The sequence below is a fragment of the Oncorhynchus kisutch genome, linkage group LG9 (assembly GCF_002021735.2).
Source record: "Oncorhynchus kisutch isolate 150728-3 linkage group LG9, Okis_V2, whole genome shotgun sequence".
In the NCBI taxonomy this organism is placed as follows: Eukaryota; Metazoa; Chordata; class Actinopteri; order Salmoniformes; family Salmonidae; genus Oncorhynchus; species Oncorhynchus kisutch.
In genome coordinates, this window is record NC_034182.2 from 33,367,048 (window position 1) to 33,383,005 (window position 15,958).

General features: G+C 48.6%; 1 protein-coding gene across 2 annotated transcripts in view; it reads right to left on the reverse strand.

The window, feature by feature from the left end:
• Window positions 1–2,483: 2,483 nt before the first annotated feature.
• LOC109897095 (serine/threonine-protein phosphatase PP1-beta catalytic subunit) overlaps window positions 2,484–15,958 on the reverse strand; it is a 39,759-nt gene continuing 26,284 nt past the window's right edge. The window contains exons 2-9 of one of the 2 annotated variants that reach the window (XM_031832461.1): window positions 10,875–10,883; window positions 10,230–10,361; window positions 9,857–10,087; window positions 9,447–9,551; window positions 9,016–9,087; window positions 7,690–7,841; window positions 3,155–3,289; window positions 2,484–2,720 (exon numbers count right to left, since the gene is read on the reverse strand). In XM_031832461.1, the coding sequence (XP_031688321.1) occupies window positions 2,616–2,720; window positions 3,155–3,289; window positions 7,690–7,841; window positions 9,016–9,087; window positions 9,447–9,551; window positions 9,857–10,087; window positions 10,230–10,361; window positions 10,875–10,883 (941 nt within the window). In that variant the 3' untranslated portion in view covers window positions 2,484–2,615. The remainder of the gene's footprint in view (window positions 2,721–3,154; window positions 3,290–7,689; window positions 7,842–9,015; window positions 9,088–9,446; window positions 9,552–9,856; window positions 10,088–10,229; window positions 10,362–10,874; window positions 10,884–15,958) is intronic. The other variant, XM_020491632.2, reaches the window with a different exon arrangement.

The window sequence follows — 15,958 nt, forward strand, 5'->3', positions numbered from 1 at the left end:
GTCAACTGGGGCTAGTAGTTGTCATTAACACCTGTTCTTACTTGACAGCTGGGGTGGGGTGAAATGGTCAACTGGGGCTAGTAGTTGTCATTAACACCTGTTCTTACTTGACAGCTGGGGTGGGGTGAAATGGTCAACTGGGGCTAGTAGTTGTCATTAACACCTGTTCTTACTTGACAGCTGGGGTGGGGTGAAATGGTCAACTGGGGCTAGTAGTTGTCATTAACACCTGTTCTTACTTGACAGCTGGGGTGGGGTGAAATGGTCAACTGGGGCTAGTAGTTGTCATTAACACCTGTTCTTACTTGACAGCTGGGGTGGGGTGAAATGGTCAACTGGGGCTAGTAGTTGTCATTAACACCTGTTCTTACTTGACAGCTGGGGTGGGGTGAAATGGTCAACTGGGGCTAGTAGTTGTCATTAACACCTGTTCTTACTTGACAGCTGGGGTGGGGTGAAATGGTCAACTGGGGCTAGTAGTTGTCATTAACACCTGTTCTTACTTGACAGATAGGGTGGGGTGAAATGGTCAACTGGGGCTAGTAGTTGTCATTAACACCTGTTCTTACTTGACAGCTGGGGTGGGGTGAAATGGTCAACTGGGGCTAGTAGTTGTCATTAACACCTGTTCTTACTTGACAGATAGGGTGGGGTGAAATGGTCAACTGGGGCTAGTAGTTGTCATTAACACCTGTTCTTACTTGACAACTGGGGTGGGGTGAAATGGTCAACTGGGGCTAGTAGTTGTCATTAACACCTGTTCTTACTTGACAGCTGGGGTGGGGTGAAATGGTCAACTGGGGCTAGTAGTTGTCATTAACACCTGTTCTTACTTGACAGCTGGGGTGGGGTGAAATGGTCAACTGGGGCTAGTAGTTGTCATTAACACCTGTTCTTACTTGACAGCTGGGGTGGGGTGAAATGGTCAACTGGGGCTAGTAGTTGTCATTAACACCTGTTCTTACTTGACAGCTGGGGTGGGGTGAAATGGTCAACTGGGGCTAGTAGTTGTCATTAACACCTGTTCTTACTTGACAGCTGGGGTGGGGTGAAATGGTCAACTGGGGCTAGTAGTTGTCATTAACACCTGTTCTTACTTGACAGCTGGGGTGGGGTGAAATGGTCAACTGGGGCTAGTAGTTGTCATTAACACCTGTTCTTACTTGACAACTGGGGTGGGGTGAAATGGTCAACTGGGGCTAGTAGTTGTCATTAACACCTGTTCTTACTTGACAACTGGGGTGGGGTGAAATGGTCAACTGGGGCTAGTAGTTGTCATTAACACCTGTTCTTACTTGACAACTGGGGTGGGGTGAAATGGTCAACTGGGGCTAGTAGTTGTCATTAACACCTGTTCTTACTTGACAACTGGGGTGGGGTGAAATGGTCAACTGGGGCTAGTAGTTGTCATTAACACCTGTTCTTACTTGACAGATAGGGTGGGGTGAAATGGTCAACTGGGGCTAGTAGTTGTCATTAACACCTGTTCTTACTTGACAGATAGGGTGGGGTGAAATGGTCAACTGGGGCTAGTAGTTGTCATTAACACCTGTTCTTACTTGACAACTGGGGTGGGGTGAAATGGTCAACTGGGGCTAGTAGTTGTCATTAACACCTGTTCTTACTTGACAGCTGGGGTGGGGTGAAATGGTCAACTGGGGTGGGGTGAAATGGTCAACTGGGGCTAGTAGTTGTCATTAACACCTGTTCTTACTTGACAGTTGGGGTGGGGTGAAATGGTCAACTGGGGCTAGTAGTTGTCATTAACACCTGTTCTTACTTGACAACTGGGGTGGGGTGAAATGGTCAACTGGGGCTAGTAGTTGTCATTAACACCTGTTCTTACTTGACAGATAGGGTGGGGTGAAATGGTCAACTGGGGCTAGTAGTTGTCATTAACACCTGTTCTTACTTGACAGATAGGGTGGGGTGAAATGGTCAACTGGGGCTAGTAGTTGTCATTAACACCTGTTCTTACTTGACAACTGGGGTGGGGTGAAATGGTCAACTGGGGCTAGTAGTTGTCATTAACACCTGTTCTTACTTGACAGCTGGGGTGGGGTGAAATGGTCAACTGGGGTGGGGTGAAATGGTCAACTGGGGCTAGTAGTTGTCATTAACACCTGTTCTTACTTGACAGTTGGGGTGGGGTGAAATGGTCAACTGGGGCTAGTAGTTGTCATTAACACCTGTTCTTACTTGACAACTGGGGTGGGGTGAAATGGTCAACTGGGGCTAGTAGTTGTCATTCCGTCATAAGCCAAAAAGCAAGAAAAAAAGTATGAAGAAAAACACTCCGATATGCAAACAGAATGACCACCTTGTGTTGTCATTGTTTCCTTTAAACGCTACTCTTTTTTAAACGGGTGTGGTTGGTTACACATGGGGAGCGGTGCGTGACACAGAACAGTTCAGAGGGGGAAATGACAACAAAAGACACAACGGAGGTGGGGGGCAGGGGGTCATGAAATCAAAAACTTTGCTTTGTGTTTTATCTATGTTTATTGATTTATTTCTGCTAAGTGTTTCTCCATTGTGAAAAACTGATGAGGGACCGTCACTCATCCACGACATCCCTCCATCTCCCTCCCTTCTGCTCTCTCTCTCTTCCTTGTTCACCGTTTCTTTGGTGGGACCACGGTGCGGGGCGGGGTGACGGGTCGGCCGGAGTTCATCCCTCCGTACTGGTACTTGGCCTTCTTCTCAGACGGCTTCAGGATCTACAGAGTGACGGTGGACCATTAAGACTATACATCTAAATCCAAGGCATATTTCACCTGTCAAATGATTCTTTAATCAATAAAACCAGTAGACAAGCGACTGCACAGTGTTGGATTCTATCAAAGCTAAGGGTTGTTGTTTGGCTCCAGCTGTTGCAGAGTGATAGTACTGATCACAACATAGCATTGACAAGTACCTAATTTAAAACCTTTTTATTTTACCGCTCTAACCACTAGGCTACCCTGCCGCCCCATTGAATAAACAGTGTAGGACTACAAACGTCTGTGGGTAGAATGATACACTTTAGGGACTTATCCTGAGAATATCCTCAGTCAGTCTACCCTAATGACAACCAAACTACTTATTGTCTGTTGTTGTCAGTGGTTGCAATGACACTACGGATATGATACTGACGTTACTTTAGTAACGTTACCTGAAAGGAGCACATCAGGGTCTCGTCAACACTCATCATACCGCCGGCGTTGTCAAACTCTCCACAGTAGTTAGGAGCTGAGAACAGAGTCACCAGCTGCCGCTTGGCAAAGAACTCATAGCCATCCTCCACCACCTGGGGAAGACACACAGTCAGCACATCAGTGGAGTGGGACGACACACACAGTCAGCAAATCAGTGGAGTGGGGGGACACACACAGTCAGCACATCAGTGGAGTGGGGGACACACACAGTCAGCACATCAGTGGACTGGGGGACACACACACAGTCAGCACGTCAGTGGAGGTGGGGGACACACAGTCAGCACGTCAGTGGAGGTGGGGGACACACAGTCAGCACATCAGTGGAGGTGGGGGACACACAGTCAGCACATCAGTGGACTGGGGGACACACACACAGTCAGCACGTCAGTGGAGGTGGGGGACACACAGTCAGCACATCAGTGGAGGTGGGGGGGGGGTGGACACAGTCAGCACATCAGTGGAGTGGGGGACACACACAGTCAGCACATCAGTGGAGTGGGGGACACACACAGTCAGCACATCAGTGGAGTGGGGGACACACACAGTCAGCACATCAGTGGACTGGGGGACACACACACAGTCAGCACATCAGTGGAGTGGGGGACACACACAGTCAGCACATCAGTGGAGTGGGGGACACACACAGTCAGCACATCAGTGGAGTGGGGGACACACACAGTCAGCACATCAGTGGACTGGGGGACACACACACAGTCAGCACGTCAGTGGAGGTGGGGGACACACAGTCAGCACATCAGTGGAGGTGGGGGACACACAGTCAGCACGTCAGTGGACTGGGGGACACACACACAGTCAGCACATCAGTGGACTGGGGGACACACACACAGTCAGCACATCAGTGGACTGGGGGACACACACACAGTCAGCACATCAGTGGAGGTGGGGGGGGACACAGTCAACACATCAGTGGAGTGGGGGGGACACAGTCAGCACATCAGTGGAGTGGGGGGGCACACACAGTCAGCACATCAGTGGAGTGGGGGGGGGACACACAGTCAGCACATCAGTGGAGGTGGGGGGGGACACAGTCAACACATCAGTGGAGTGGGGGGGACACAGTCAACACATCAGTGGAGTGGGGGGGACACAGTCAACACATCAGTGGAGTGGGGGGGGACACACACAGTCAGCACATCAGTGGAGGTGGGGGACACACAGTCAGCACATCAGTGGAGGTGGGGGGGGGCACAGTCAACACATCAGTGGAGTGGGGGGGACACAGTCAGCACATCAGTGGAGTGGGGGGGACACACAGTCAGCACATCAGTGGACTGGGACACACACACACAGTCAGCACGTCAGTGGAGGTGGGGGACACACAGTCAGCACGTCAGTGGAGGTGGGGGACACACAGTCAGCACGTCAGTGGAGGTGGGGGACACACAGTCAGCACATCAGTGGAGGTGGGGGACTCACAGTCAGCACATCAGTGGAGTGGGGGACACAGTCAGCACATCAGTGGACTGGGGGGACACACAGTCAGCACATCAGTGGAGTGGGGGGACACACAGTCAGCACATCAGTGGAGTGGGGGGGGGACACAGTCAGCACATCAGTGGAGTGGGGGGGGACACACAGTCAGCACATCAGTGGAGGTGGGGGGACACACACAGTCACCACATCAGTGGAGTGGGACACAAAGTCACCACATCAGTGGAGTGGGGGGGAGACACACACAGTCAGCACATCAGTGGAGTGGGGGGGGACACAGTCAGCACATCAGTGGACTGGGGGACACACACACAGTCAGCACGTCAGTGGAGGTGGGGGACACACAGTCAGCACATCAGTGGAGTGGGGGGGGGACACAGTCAGCACATCAGTGGACTGGGGGGACACACAGTCAGCACATCAGTGGAGTGGGGGGGACACACAGTCAGCACATCAGTGGAGTGGGGGGGGACACAGTCAGCACATCAGTGGAGTGGGGGGACACACACAGTCAGCACATCAGTGGAGTGGGGGGGGGGGGGTGGACACAGTCAGCACATCAGTGGAGTGGGGTGGACACAGTCAGCACATCAGTGGAGTGGGGGGGGGGACACAGTCAGCACATCAGTGGAGTGGGGGGGGACACAGTCAGCACATCAGTGGAGTGGGGGGGGGGCACACAGTCAGCACATCAGTTGAGTGGGGGGGACACAGTCAGCACATCAGTGGAGTGGGGGGGGACACAGTCAGCACATCAGTGGAGTGGGGGGGGACACAGTCAGCACATCAGTGGAGTGGGGGGGGACACAGTCAGCACATCAGTGGAGTGGGGGGGGACACAGTCAGCACATCAGTGGAGTGGGGGGGGGACACAGTCAGCACATCAGTGGAGTGGGGGGGGACACACAGTCAGCACATCAGTGGAGTGGGGGGGGACACACAGTCAGCACATCAGTGGAGTGGGGGGGGGCACACAGTCAGCACATCAGTGGAGTGGGGGGGACACAGTCAGCACATCAGTGGAGTGGGGGGGACACAGTCAGCACATCAGTGGAGTGGGGGGGGACACAGTCAGCACATCAGTGGACTGGGGGACACACACACAGTCAGCACGTCAGTGGAGGTGGGGGACACACAGTCAGCACATCAGTGGAGTGGGGGGGGGACACAGTCAGCACATCAGTGGACTGGGGGGACACACAGTCAGCACATCAGTGGAGTGGGGGGGACACACAGTCAGCACATCAGTGGAGTGGGGGGGGACACAGTCAGCACATCAGTGGAGTGGGGGGACACACACAGTCAGCACATCAGTGGAGTGGGGGGGGGGTGGACACAGTCAGCACATCAGTGGAGTGGGGTGGACACAGTCAGCACATCAGTGGAGTGGGGGGGGGACACAGTCAGCACATCAGTGGAGTGGGGGGGACACAGTCAGCACATCAGTGGAGTGGGGGGGGGGGGGGGGCACACAGTCAGCACATCAGTGGAGTGGGGGGGACACAGTCAGCACATCAGTGGAGTGGGGGGGACACAGTCAGCACATCAGTGGAGTGGGGGGGACACAGTCAGCACATCAGTGGAGTGGGGGGGGACACAGTCAGCACATCAGTGGAGTGGGGGGGGACACAGTCAGCACATCAGTGGAGTGGGGGGGGACACAGTCAGCACATCAGTGGAGTGGGGGGGGACACACAGTCAGCACATCAGTGGAGTGGGGGGGGACACACAGTCAGCACATCAGTGGAGTGGGGGGGGGCACACAGTCAGCACATCAGTGGAGTGGGGGGGACACAGTCAGCACATCAGTGGAGTGGGGGGGACACAGTCAGCACATCAGTGGAGTGGGGGGGGACACAGTCAGCACATCAGTGGACTGGGGGACACACACACAGTCAGCACGTCAGTGGAGGTGGGGGACACACAGTCAGCACATCAGTGGAGTGGGGGGGGGACACAGTCAGCACATCAGTGGACTGGGGGGACACACAGTCAGCACATCAGTGGAGTGGGGGGGACACACAGTCAGCACATCAGTGGAGTGGGGGGGGACACAGTCAGCACATCAGTGGAGTGGGGGGACACACACAGTCAGCACATCAGTGGAGTGGGGGGGGGGGTGGACACAGTCAGCACATCAGTGGAGTGGGGTGGACACAGTCAGCACATCAGTGGAGTGGGGGGGGGACACAGTCAGCACATCAGTGGAGTGGGGGGGGACACAGTCAGCACATCAGTGGAGTGGGGGGGGGGGGGGGCACACAGTCAGCACATCAGTGGAGTGGGGGGGACACAGTCAGCACATCAGTGGAGTGGGGGGGACACAGTCAGCACATCAGTGGAGTGGGGGGGACACAGTCAGCACATCAGTGGAGTGGGGGGGGACACAGTCAGCACATCAGTGGAGTGGGGGGGGGACACAGTCAGCACATCAGTGGAGTGGACCATCAAAGTCATGAAGTGTAACTACATCAGTGTTGCTATAATTAAGCAATAAGGCCCGAGGGGGTTTGGTATATGGCTAAGGGCTGTTCTTTGGCACAATGCAACGCGGAGAGCCTGGACACAGCCCTTAGCCATTAAGGCCTGAGGAGGTGTTGTTAGTCTAAAAGAAATGTGAGATAATGTAACTTGTGGAATAGACACCGACTGGAATGTGGTTTTAACCAAAACAGCATTCAGGATTAGACCCACCCGATGTTTAAATGGCCAATATACCACGGCTAAGGGCTGTTCTTAAACACGACGCAATGCAGAGTGCCTGGACACAGCCCTTAGCCGTGGTATATTGGCCATATACCACAAACACCTGAGGTACCTTATTGCTATTATAAAGTGGTTACCAACGTAATCAGAGAAGTAAAAAGAAAAGTTGTTAAGTATCTCAACAGCAATGGAGAAGTGTTTTAAGATTTGATACTTTAGGTTTATGGGAACTGGAGCTGTCAATTGTGTGTGTAGCAGTGTTTGGGTGGATGTACTGGACTACTCTGATGTCTTGTTTCGACTACAATGACAGGTCAGTTGATTGTTACAGTACCTGGTGGGCTCTGCAGATGAGGTCCAGATCGTGACGGTTGAGGAACTTGCTGACCACATCAGCCCCAAACGTGAACGAGACCCCGCGGTCGTTCTCCCCCCAACCCTGAACATCTTTGTCTGGGTCCGACCACAGCAAGTCGCACAGCAACCCTGGAACGAACACACACACACACACACGGATCTGAGATGTGTAAAATGGCCTCACGGTCCAGTAGCTCACACTCCCATATAAGGAGATGTTTGCTAGAAAGGTCTGATGAGCAGATACTAGATCCCTTGGGTTTTCTGTGACTTATTCAATGATTCTCAGAACCTTATTTAGATGTAACTATACATAGGTCTACTGTATTGACATAACAATGGGTTGATCACGTACAGTCATTAAAGTGATGTTTAAACAACTCATCTAAATGGTAATGGCAATATTCATTTGGTTTGGAGAATCAGAAATTCTTTAACAAAGAATTAGCTACACTGCCAAAAATCAGTACAATCTGGGATGACCCCTACTGTCTGCTAAGGGATATAGCACATGTTTTTGTAAACAGCTTGGAGAGTTGGAGAGGAGTGTGTGTGTGTATTACTATCCTCGTGGGGACATTTTGCAGGCCCACACAAGGACAAAGGCTATTTTAGGCTTAGGTTTAGTGTTACAATTAGGGTTAGGGGTTAGGTTTAGGAGTTGGGTTTAGGTTAGGAGTTGTTTAGGGGTTAGGAGTTAGGTTTAGGTTAGGAGTTAGGGTTAGGATTAGTGGTTGTTTAGGGGATAGGTTTAGGTTAGGAGTTAGGGTTAGGATTAGCGGTTGTTTAGGGGTTAGGATAAGCGGTTGTTTAAGAGTTAGGGGTTAGGTTTAGGTTAGGAGTTAGGATAAGGGTTGTTTAGGAGTTAGGTTAGGATTTAGGGTTAGGATAAGGGTTGTTTAGGGTTAGGAGAAATAGGATTCTGAATATAAATCTATTTTAGATCCGAGAAAGGACAGTAAAACATATCTCTGTGTGTTTGTGTGTGTGTGTGTGTGTGTGTGTGTGTTTGTGTGTGTGTGTGTACAATATGTACCATTTGAATGCACAGAGATACCATGATGAGATCCTGAGGCCCATTGTGAGGCCCACTTCTTTTAAGGTGTCTGTGGCCAACAGATGCATATCTGTATTCCCAGTCATGTGAAATCCATAGATTAGAGCCTAATGAATTCATTTCAATTGACTGATTTCGTGATATGAACTGTAACTCAGTTAAAGCTTTTAAAACTGTTGCGTTTCATATTTTTCTTCAGTATATGTGTATGTACATGTGCATCCATCTGTGTGTATGTGGCCATACCGGTGTCTGGGACGTCTGTGGGTCTCATGATACGACGGATCTGCTCCATAGACTGCAGGTCTGGAGAGAGGCCTGGTAGGAGACAGAGGAGCGCAGAGACATAGACAACAGCACTCAGTCATCCAAAACTCATAAAAACCACACACACATTTCAAGGTTAGTTCCCCTGCCAGGACCAGCACGTTGTAGGAGAGGCACTGCTGTGCACAGAGCCTTTAAGTCTTTATTTCACTTAATCATAGTCATGACTCATGTCTAATGCCTGCTTGCGTTATTATATATACTGTAACTATTTAATACCTATGTAGTATGTAATCATTATTCCAACGCTACATATTCACTTTCTGAGCAAGACAAAACTCTCCATGCTGTTATAACAACCATATCATTCAGACGTTTCGGAGTTTGAGTGACAGCTCTTCCAGCAGTACCTCCATGGCAACAGAAGATCTTCTCATCTACGATGGCAGCGATGGGAAGGCAGTTGAAGCAGTCAGTAAATGTCTTCCACAGCTTTATGTTGAATCTGCGCTTACCTAGAGAAACGTTAAGAGATGACGTTTAAACATACTTCATACAATCATCTGGGATCTTCTAGACTCATGTCAGACAGTGTGTGCAGGTGTATTCATCTGCAACTTTACTCTTGTCACAGAGGCTGTATGTGTTGAATGGCAAATAAACATGAATTAGGGTGTGTGCCGGGTGGGTATTTAGCTCAATTACTTGTATGATACACTAACAAGTGCATGAGGCAATGTATTGATGTGTGTGTGTGTGTGTGTGTGTGTGTGCGCAGAGTGTGTGTGTGTGTGTGTGTGCAGGCATGCATACTACTCACACTCATCATAGAAGCCATAGATGCGGTTGATGGAAGCACACTCGTGGTTGCCCCTGAGGAGGAAGAAGTTCTCGGGGTATTTGATCTTGTAGGCCAGCAGTAGACAGATGGTCTCCAGGGACTGCTTGCCTCGGTCCACGTAGTCCCCCAGGAACAGGTAGTTGGCCTCGGGCGGGAAGCCCCCGTACTCAAAGAGCCGCAGCAGGTCTGTGTACTGGCCGTGGATGTCACCTGAGGAGGGGCGGGGGTGGGGTGGGGGGGTTACTTAACTACCATAGCCTATCCGTCCAAAGAGGCCAATGAATTAATAATAGGTCTTGAACTGGACAACTCATCATCAGCCACCATCACCATCCTCATCATCACCACCTACCACAGATTTTGAGGGGAGCCTCCAATTCCAACAGGATGGGCTGGCTGAGGAAGATCTCTCTGGACTTGATGCAGAGGCCTCTCACCTCAGCCTCTGACATCTGCACAATCTTCCCTGGGCGACATCCCCGCACTGACACACAGAGACACAGACACACAGAGATTAGATTTAATGGCAAAGAGTGCTAGAACTTAAACGCACATTGTCCTCGTCAATGGAACTTTGTCAGATGTTTCCAAACCTCAAAAGCAGAGTAATGTCAAGATGAAACCACATTCCACGACATTGGTTGTGGTTCTGTCTTGACAGACTACACTAAAAGGTCTCAAAACATCTGACAAACTTCGCTTTGAAAGTGTCATGTCCCCATATCATCTGTGGTGACAATTCACTTTTCTGCCAGGTGCAACAGACCTACATTTTGTATGTGAGGGTGTTCCTTTATTGCTACTCAGAAGTCAGAGTGCAGCACTACCAAGGCTGAAGTGACGACTGGAGGGAAGTGAAGTGGAGGAGGGGGTGGGTGGGTGGGTGGGGGGGGACAGTGAACTAGTCCAGTTCAGGGTACGAGCGCAGGCACAACACTATACTAAGCAGGTACCCCCTACTACCATCGAGCACGCAACACTACTTCCTTTTACTTACTTTTCAAATCTGTGTTTATAACCACAACAGGAACACATGGTGAGTCAGTCCGGCCCAATGTCCCGAGGGTGAGGTTTTCATGAAACAGCCAAACAGGGTAAATATGGTAAATACTGGTACTGCCTATATATAACCATGTTATTTTTACTCGTTATTGTTATTCACTGTGTATTTATTCCTCATGGCACTACCTTAAACTCTGCATTGTTAGAAAAGGATCCGAAAGTAAGCATTTCACAGTTAGTCTACACTAGGGCTGTGGCAGTCACAAAATGTTGTCAGCCAGTGATTGTCAAGCAAATAACTGTCGGTCGCATGGTAATTGACCGTTACTAAATGTGTTTATATTAATTATCTCCTGACATCCACACAAAGATTTATTAGACATGTTTAAATGTCTAATAAATCCGTGTTATGTAGCCTACACCTTCACAATAAATCCATTACTTATTTTAGACAGGTCTAAAGAAACATGATATGAAGAAAATGTAGTCTATTTCAGAAGAACAGAATAGCATACACTGAGTTGTCCTTATGTTAGGTCCTGATGTGGCTAAGCCAGATGGCTGTGGGCTACACTAGTTCATTTAGCAGACAAGATTTGCTTATAATTCAGTGGCATTATTTTATATTATAGTATGAAGAATACAATTGAACAAAGCTGAATAAAATATAAATATTTTCTCCAAACGATTTGAGAGAGTGAACACCTGCAGCTATTCTGTGTTGAGGGGTAAACAAAGAAACTGGTCCTCCTATATGTTGTTTCATTTAGAGTTATCAATGTAACTTTAAAGCAGATGAATGTGCTTAATTTCAAGACGTTATTTGGCCACTTTAGTTATGATACAAACCTTATTAAACATATAGGTCTATGGGGTAGGCTATATCAGGTGTGCGACTATGGTTAGAAAAAGCTGCAAAAGAAAAGGTATTGTTTCTTATACTGGGCATCATTCACTAGTGATAATATATGATTCACAAGTGATAGGCTAATATTGTCACACATCAGACTATTCTTGATTTAGTTTTGTCATTATATATACTACATAATATATGTGTGAAATTAGTTATGATTTAGAATGGACCATTTATCATGCACCTGTCTCAAAACAGGGGAAACAGGGGCAGCGAGAAAAAATACATGTCATCTATGCACATGGTTCATTTTCATGCCAGCCAGGTAGACTATACTCCTGTTGTAAAGAGAAGCAATGTGCTTAATATTAGGAAAGTTGGGAAATAAATATAGGGGCCTAGCATATAGAACGCTGATGGGATCCTCCTCTTTTTATTAGCGGCCATCACTCTGTTCTCTCCCACAATTGCACAGCCAATAGAAATGTTGCGCAACATGAGCTCATGGACTCATGAAGTGTGTGATTAGATTTTTGATTACATTTGCATTGACGTCAGAGTGATTAGAGGGACAATAGAATGCTGTGTACCAGGCAGTTAGCAAGTTTGCTAGGCTAATAATGACCAGTAGCAGCATCAGAGCTTGGAGAAGCCTAATTACCGTGACTAAACGGTCATGTGGAATTTGACTGCCTTCATGACTCGTGACCGCCGGTATGGCGGTAACACGGTCACCGCAACAGCCCTAGGTTACACTCATTGTTTATGAAGCTTGTGACAAATAAAATTGGATTTGATATGAGGGCCTGGGTTGTGTCAACACAGTGGTCCCAATAGACAGGCAGCATGCAGAGTGCCTCCACAACGCCAGCCATTCAGAATAAGTGAGGCCTGGGACTGTGTAAGTGTCCCTTCTCACATGATGATCGCTACAGTTAGGCCTACTAACACTAGGAACAAAAGCACTGGCTGTGGTTGTTATTTAACAGGAAATAACCGGGTCACGTTCATTTAGTCAGCTACATGTAGACAAAGGTGTCCCGAAAGCATTTTAAATGAAAAAGGTACATTGAACAATGGGCACAATTCATCATACATTTGAGAAAACTAGATATCTTCAGTTATAACTAAGAGAAATGGTTTTCATAGCATGCATTTGAAAAGAAGACATGCACAATGGATTTATTGCCAAACCCCTTTCTAAACATGTACTCCATTTTGCATTGCTAGCTATTTAATGGCAGACTACGGATGAGGCATAGGTATGGGCAGAGAGATTCCTACAAGTTACCGAGACACTGCCTAGCACCACTTGCACTGTCGACTGGAACTTTGTACGACCTGGCTATTTCTGCACCGAGACCTTAAACCAGCTGTATAGACATTCACTGTTCTCCTCCAAAAACACACATGAAAAAGTGATCTAAGCCCATCAGATAATATATCTCGTATCCCAAAGAGAGTCACGTTAACAAGAAGCCAAGGGGTGTTATTCTTAGTAGCCATAGCATTCAGCAGTCTGATCTGTTTGATTTAGAGGGGGTCTCAATCGGAAAAATATATAGACACACACCCCTTCTGACTTCCAGCACACACACACACCAGTGAGGATGAAACCTGAGGAGGCTGGGGTCAGATGGGTGTGTGTGTACGTAAGTCTGTGTGTGTTGCTCTCAGATCTGCCACAGACACGCTCCACCTCTCCCTCTCAGAGCGGTGCTGACGTGTCTGCAGGTCTGTGTTGTATCAGCTGACAGAGAAGCGACTGAAAGGCCCAATATAGGAGAGGGGAGCATCACACCAGACACCACAGCCAGACACTACCACACCGCAACACTGGAGGGGATCGCCTTACAGCCCGTTATGGAAAAGTCTACACGATAGACATGCGCGCACACATAGCCTGCCAGCCACAGTCTTGTGACCTTGACTTCAGATACCTACCTTGAATCCTCCCAGTGGTTGCATCAACCCACTAATCCTGCCCTCTTTTCACTGCACTGGTCAACGGTGAGGGGTGGAACAACAGGCTGTCACCATGGCAACACACCAGGCAGGTCATTGGTTTTTGGCAAGGTGTTGATGGGTGTTGGTTGCTAGCTTAAGGCGGAGCTGATTGGCAGACACAGAGGCTCCTCCTCTCCAGCTACCTCATGGTTTGAATACTAATGTGTCATGTCATGGCCACTGACTGATGTAGAGAGCAGACTTCCACACCCTAAGCCCAGGATGTTTATGAACAGGTGTCACCACTTTTTTGGTTGAGTCAAAATGCGCACTGTAGAATAAAGTGCCATTTTGTCAAAAGTTACTTGTCAAAAGACATTATCGTTTCCTGTGGGTTTGTATTGCTTCATATGTGAGGTTGGTACGAGCTTAAAGTGTGGTTTTTCTTTGGTTCTGTGGGAAAAAAAGAATCCCTCGCTCCACCTTCCAATTCATCACTCCTAATTCGGCCCTGTCCTGACTGTTTGTGTGCACACACTGCTAAAAAGGGTAAGTGGAGAATAGGGGTACTACACAAGCTGACCCTTCCAACACCAGTACAAAATGTTCTGCTCTGTACTTTTCCCTCTGCCAGGTCAGATCACTCTCCTATCCAAACCCGCTCTCCTTCTATCCTCTCCTCCTCCCCTTCTTTCCCCCTCTCATCTATTTATCTGACAGCTCTTCTGAAGCGGTAGTCTGTGACATCACAGGACAGCCTGGCCCTGGCCCTCCCCTAACACACACACAACATTCCACAAGGCCAGCCCACACACGCAGACATACACAGACACAGACACGCAGACACACACACGCACACTCAGACACACGCAGACACACGCAGACACACGCAGACACACGCACACAACAGCAAACCTCCTGAGGGTTAAGCCTGTCCTGTCTGGGCCAAAAAGGAGAGGAATCAAGTTCCTACACTACATCCTGATGTAACAAACCCAACCAAAGAGAGTTGTGTCACAAAGCATTCCCTGGAAGACGATGAGCCTAAACAGGACAGTGTGGAGAGGGAAACTAAAACAGGGTACATATCAAAGAAGCTCAGCATAGAGAGAGACAAACGTGAGCTGGGTTTATTTGAGAGCGCTGTTAGTCAGAGACAGGGCTGAATTCATTGGAGGTAGAGCTTGTTTTTCGTTTTGATATTTAGCAAAGTAAAAGGCTGTCTAAATTTGGATAAAATATAACTTAAGAGATGTATCTGAAAATGGGATGGTTTTATGCAATTAAAGAACATTTGGAAGCTAAAAGACTAGCTCATTGTGTGGGAAACGTCGTATTTACAGCCATTGCATTCAGTAGTCTGATATGTTGTCGTTTTCTAGACAACACAAAGGAAGTCTTGTGGTGGTTATAGGGGAACTTGTAGTCTATTTAGAAGTTATCTTTTTTTAGTTTCTTTATCTGAGTGTTAAGGAAAGAGGTCAGGTGGGTCGAGAACTTTTCCATTCATTTAAAAGAGCAGGGTTCAGTTAATGTTGGAGTTGAAGGGGAGAGAAACTGAATAACAGTTAGACCGTGCTTCTCCCAGGCATGACCAAATATGGGCGCTGTTTCAGAGGAGAGGAAGGAGTCCCTCAGGACAAAAGAGGACTGAGGGAGAGCACTTCAAAAAGTCTCCAGCCACGGCCAACTGATGCTAAGTGTACTAACACCAGCTAGCCACCAGCTAGCACCAACTAGCTAGTCAGGTTCACTTAACAACATCTGACAACAACAACAACACAAGTCTCCCCCTGGAAGCCACAATGACAGAGCTACAACAATACATGCCCTGTTAGCTGCTGCAGCCAACCATTCACAACATTAGCCCATTCATTATATGAGGCCAGCAAGGGCAGCTCAGACTGTAACACTGACAGACATACCACACACACTGACTGGGACTGTTTTAACAGTAGTTAAAAGAGGAAAAGAGAGGGAAATGATTAGCTTTTTCTCCATACTACGTCCAATTCAGATATAAATCTTTCAAACTCACTCAGATCAACGCTCCATATGAGTTAACACAACTGGTGAATTTTAAGCAGGTGAGGGGTGTGCTTTGTCAGACCACCAAAGGTGTAATGGCCCAACTATGGTAATGACCTCAGTGATATTTCGCCAGTCTCCATCTTCATGCATCTCGCTTTCTTCCTACCAGGCACCGGGCCAGGTTTCCCCCCTCCACTCCCTCCTCCATCCCCATGTCCCACAAACAGGGGGTGGAAACCAGTGAACCC